General features: G+C 34.4%; 2 protein-coding genes across 2 annotated transcripts; one reads left to right on the forward strand and one right to left on the reverse strand.

Moving 5' to 3' along the window:
* Positions 1–501: 501 nt before the first annotated feature.
* Positions 502–2265, forward strand: LOC130943325 (uncharacterized). Its single transcript, XM_057871159.1, is given in 7 exon segments — positions 502–741; positions 830–976; positions 1064–1162; positions 1241–1432; positions 1554–1673; positions 1816–1887; positions 2041–2265. Coding segments are annotated over 7 exon segments (1080 nt in total). The 5' UTR covers positions 502–516.
* Positions 2266–2285: 20 nt separating this feature from the next.
* On the reverse strand, positions 2286–5015 carry LOC130943324 (rhodanese-like domain-containing protein 14, chloroplastic). Its single transcript, XM_057871158.1, has 6 exons — positions 4633–5015; positions 4473–4519; positions 4013–4105; positions 3761–3899; positions 3566–3668; positions 2286–2656 (listed from the first exon to the last, which is right to left on the reverse strand). The coding sequence occupies exons 1-6, from the start codon at positions 4817–4819 to the stop codon at positions 2542–2544; spliced, it is 684 nt and encodes a 227-aa protein (XP_057727141.1). The 5' UTR covers positions 4820–5015; the 3' UTR covers positions 2286–2541.
* Between the last annotated feature and the right edge of the window lie 337 nt (positions 5016–5352).

Below are 5352 nucleotides of genomic sequence, written 5' to 3' on the forward strand. Positions count from 1 at the left end.
TTTTTTATACCTTTAAAAATTATAAATTTATTAAAATAATTGTGAAATTATATATTATTTAATAGTTCGCCAGTCCACAATTAAACAGAATGAGTATAAAATTTTAAGACTTTCTCACTAAATAAGACGGAACGAGCCAACCCGCCACATCATCCATTCTAAAGAAATGAAATGAAGAGTGTTAGGGCCAGCACTTTTGTTAAATTCTGGCCAGCATTTAACCATCAAAAAAAATTAAATAATTTTATACCATTAAATACAATCTCATACTATTAAAAACATGATTGATACTTAAAAACCACAAAATATACTAATCTCTTGTACTTTCTCAAATGAAATACACCGCAAGACCCCAAAAAAAAAAGAAATACGAACCAGTCGCCAAGTACGACGGCGTTTAGGCGGCAATAAAGCACGAGCTAGTCCTCCTCTCTTTCTCTGTTTCGTGCTTTACTTGCCGTTGCAGTGGCAGAGGCAGAAAAAAAAAACAGAGCAAAGGAGAAAACTTCGAAGAAAATGGTGAAGCTCGCGGGAGCGTGGAAAAATGTGGTCTTCACATTCCGAAAGCCTTCTCTGCCAAACCATGGCGTTGTAGCTTCCTCGTGTTTCTGCACGCTCGCTGCTAAGCGGGTGGGAACTCACAGTGGAACCTTTCACTGCGACGAAGCACTCGCTTGCTTCATGCTTCGCCTTACCCAATACTTCTCCAATGCCCATATTCTAAGAACTAGAAACCCAAACGTAACTAACCTCCTCACATTTCCTTTTTCTGCTCTTTTTGTTTTTTGGTGCTACAAAAAAGAAATCTTTTTATTTTTTGCCTTGACAGGTTTTGGAAACACTTGATGCAGTAGTCGATGTTGGAGGCGTGTATGACCCTAAATGACACCGTTACGATCACCATCAAAGAGGCTTCGATGAAGTGTTGGGTCATGGCTTTGCCACTAAGCTAAGCAGCGCTGGCCTTGTCTACAAGGTGTTTGTCTCATTGTCTCACTTATTTATTCATATTTTATATTTGTATCCAAGTTAATACAATATATATGGTACTGAATTCATGCAGCATTATGGGTTGGAGATAATTGCAAAGGTGCTTCAGCTTGATGAAGGACACCCTCATGTACATCAGTTATATAAAGCTGTATACAGAAACTTTGTAGAGGTAACTAATTTTTCAGCGCATCTGTGGTTAAGTATATAATTTTCTCCAATTTTTTAGTGGATATGTGGTTAAATATAGGCAGTTGATGCTGTGGATAATGGAGTGAATCAATATGACATCGAAGAACCTCCAAAATATGTAATTAATACTAGCTTGTCCTCCAGAATAAAACGATTGAATTTAGATTGGATGGATTCTGATCAGTCACCTGAGAGAGAAAATGAGGCCTTTCATCGTGCAATGTCCCTGGCCGGTGATGAATTTTTGGATGTAAGTGAGACTTATTTGGAAGGTCCATGTTGATTTTGTACATTATGCTTGTACTGCGTCTCACATACCTCTCTCTGTTCTGCTCTGAAAAGGATTAATTTAATTCTTTTTCATACTACAGAATGTGAACTATTATGCAAAATCATGGTTACCGGCACGGTCGATTGTTATGGAGTGTCTTGCAGCAAGAGAAACTATTGATTCTAGTGGAGAAATCATAAAGCTGACTAGATCTTGTCCTGTAAGCATACAAGGCATATTTATGGATTCGCACAAATTTTTAGTACTTTCTCTTGGGATAATGGGAACTTTTTACTTATCATATTTGATTCTTGATAATATTCATTTTAATTACCTGAAACCTTTTCTCCCTTGTTCCTCAGTGGAAATTTCACATACATGAGCTTGAGAAGGAAATGGAAATTAGTCCTTCCATCAAATATGTTCTTTATCCGGTATGTATGTTTAACTGATTTAGTCAATGGCTGTTTAAGATTGATTGTACGCAAACTATCATATAGGAAGCAAATCCTTCTTCTCATCATTTATTTAATGATTTTGTCCCTCTATTAAGAAAATTTTACATTGGAGACCTTTTTTACCTGTAGGATGATAGAAGCGAGAAGTGGAGACTGCAGGCAGTGGTAATTTCACCTGCTAGATTCGAGAGCAGAAAACCATTACCATCCCCTTGGAGGGGTTTGGAGAATGACAAGCTCTCTGAGGTTGCTGGCATCCCAGGTTGTACATTTGTTCACATGAGTGGTTTTATCGGAGGAAATCAAACTTATGAAGGTGCTCTAGCTATGGCAAGAGCATCCTTAAAGGCTTAGGTAGTTCCTCTTTGATAAGATATACAAAGGAACAATAGAACCAAGTGTTTTAATTGAAGCAGTATGGTACATCATACAGAGAGGTTCAGAATCCTTAGTGTATGCATATCACTACATCTCAAAATGTAATCAAGGGAACCAGTCTTGACACATTTTCTTGTCAGTTCTAACACTATTTTTCCGAACTAGTTCAATGGTGACATTTCATTTCATTTGTTCTATAGGTATTTATCCATTTATGGGCACTCTCGTTATGGTCAAAACGTGGCCTTGGCTTCACTCATCTGAAACAGTAGGAAGACCCTCTTTAAACCATGCGTAAAGGCCTCCTTCTAGATGGAACACATTGGTAAAACCATTAAGGACCAGCACGTAAGCTGCTATCAGAGACCTATGAAAGAATTAAATGTAACTATTATAGCAACAGATTAGTGGTTTGAAGTTTACAATAATTTGTGAAAATCAAGCATAAATGTTGGAAATTAAACTAAACTTATAAATTACCAATAACCAAGTTGAAGAATTCAAGTTGCATTAGAACTCCTAGAGATTGCTAGAATGTTCATGAATGACAAGATTATTTACTCAAGTTGATAACAAATGGTGAAGGATGAAAATTTCATGAAAGAATGGACAAGAGTTGACTATGTTGCAAGAAGGTTATAGGAAATTATAGAAGTTTGACAAGTCAAAATTGATCAAATTATAAAAAGATAATCAAATTTTATGACTAGAGTTTATCAAAATTATGTAAGCATATTTATCTAGTAGTAAGACAAGTTGACTTGCTTATCAAGTAGCAAAGTAAGTTGGATTTTACATGCTTCTTCACCTCCATTATAACTTGCTCTTAGTTATCAAGAATTAATAATTTATTTGCAATAGAGAGTAGAAATATATCTTATTGTGTATAGTGGTATTTTTTTTCCTAGTATATTATTATGTTACTGTTGAGAAAAAATTATATAGAGGTTATGTTGTATTAAATGAGTGAGTAATCCTGAACAAATCAATTGTGGCTATTATACTTGCAAGAGTGATATGCCGCATGCTAACGAAACATTCATGTGACTTACTCTAGTCTTACATGCACGCAATGCAAGCTATTAATTAATTAACTACACAAATTCTTGTGCATTTCAGCCCCCGAATTATTAATTTGGAGTTTAGGGCTATGTTAAAATTCTGGATGGATTTCAATTTCATAGAATCAATCATTTATATTGTTACTAATAAAATAGTATTATTACTACCCTCTATACTCTGAAATGAATATATGAAGATGGAGAAAAGTTAGTACCTTGATTGTTGACCTTCTGGCAGATTTTGTGTTGGCTTCATTGTACCCCCTGATGAACAAGCTACTATTATCTTTGCATTTTTATCTAATTTTGATTCAACGGCTGCCATCAGCATAAACCAAATATTTCTTTAGATTCAGGAAACATGAAATGCATGAATTCAAGAAATGCATCATGTAGTGTATATCTCTTACTCTTTATGAACTCAGGGTTCTCTTCTGTACCAGAAAAAATACCAAAAAATGCAAATGCAGCGCGCCTAGCAATGTCCCATGCAGTCCACTCTTTTATAAGCCTATATATTTGCACATTAATGGCATCTGGAGGATGAGCCTGCACAAATTCTCAAACCCATTGGTTTTTTATTTTCATCAGATTAGTGGAAATGAGAAGAATTGTACACATGAAACTAGATAAATGTGTGTGTAGGCACATTGTTCACTAACCTCTTTGAACTCTGCTTCAGGCCTTACATCAAGAATCACAAACTTATTCTCTTTCTGAAGGCGCAGAGCTTCCTTTACATCAACACTTCTTACCTGCAATTTCCATATTATCATACCATGCAACTCATTTACTCTGAATTTGATGATAAAAGTGGCATTTTACATTCCCTTATGTTTAACACAAATTATTAGGAAAAATGCATTAGACTTCTTTTTTAGATTGATGTGATATGATTATGAAATAGATTTTGCCTACCATTTTAACTTTACAGCAGTGCTCTTAGTTAGTTAAATATTTGGTATCATACTTTATCCTATGATCTCTCTTGTAAGGTCATAGTTCTTTGAATATATTATAACTTGGGATCTAAATAAGGCATGGAATTTATGATGAAGCATAGAATACCATGACGATTATGTTCAAATAACACTTTATTCTGATAAGGAGAATGAGATATACCTTCTTTTCCAACAGAACTTCTCTCTTAACCTTCCAGTCTTCTTCAGCTAATATCACCAAGAAAAGTTGAAATAAAAAACTGGTTAATGCTCCTCAAATTGCTACCACAAACACAACTGGAATTCAGTGACAGTAACACAGAGAAAACTAATATTAATACCTGGTGATTTTGCTGGTTTTGTTGCTGCACAATGAATTGTTAACCCCCTTGCAATGTTCATCTGATTTAATCTCTGACCTGTTGTGTATCTGTGTGATTTCACACTCACCAACCATGAACTATGATCACGGGTTCCTTCAAAAGAAGGTACCAAAGGTTGTAGAGCAACCGATGTAAAAGCAGCCATCGTTTCAACTTTCGCGCTTAATTAACAACAGAGAAACAAACCTGCAGATAATTCTATATATATATATATATATATATATATATTTTTAGTGAGTTCAAATAAAAAATGATCTAGTTGATGGTCACTAGCTAGTTGAAGTTACTTGGAATATGAAGTGGCATATGCTTGAGTGTTATATGTAACAAGAACTTTTAGAAGCTTGTCGTTGTAAGACATAAATATCTGAGTATTCTGGATATTGAAGACTCGGAATCTGAATTTGTGGCTGATGTTTTAGGACCCATTTATTTGGATAGGTTAATGTTTCCTTGTCATCATCCTTTTTTGCTTCTTTTCTCTTATACATAGATATATTTTTATCAACAATAATGACTTAATTAAATTCAGTATTGTCCGTAATTCAATCAATTATCCTACTTTACATAATTTGGGAGAGAGACAAAGACTAAAAAATAAAAAATGAGAGATAAAAATTGAAAAATTGAGATTGAAATAAATTTTAATATTATATTTAGTATAATGTGAAAGATAGA

The sequence above is a fragment of the Arachis stenosperma genome, chromosome 8 (genome assembly GCF_014773155.1).
Source record: "Arachis stenosperma cultivar V10309 chromosome 8, arast.V10309.gnm1.PFL2, whole genome shotgun sequence".
NCBI classification, from domain to species: Eukaryota; Viridiplantae; Streptophyta; class Magnoliopsida; order Fabales; family Fabaceae; genus Arachis; species Arachis stenosperma.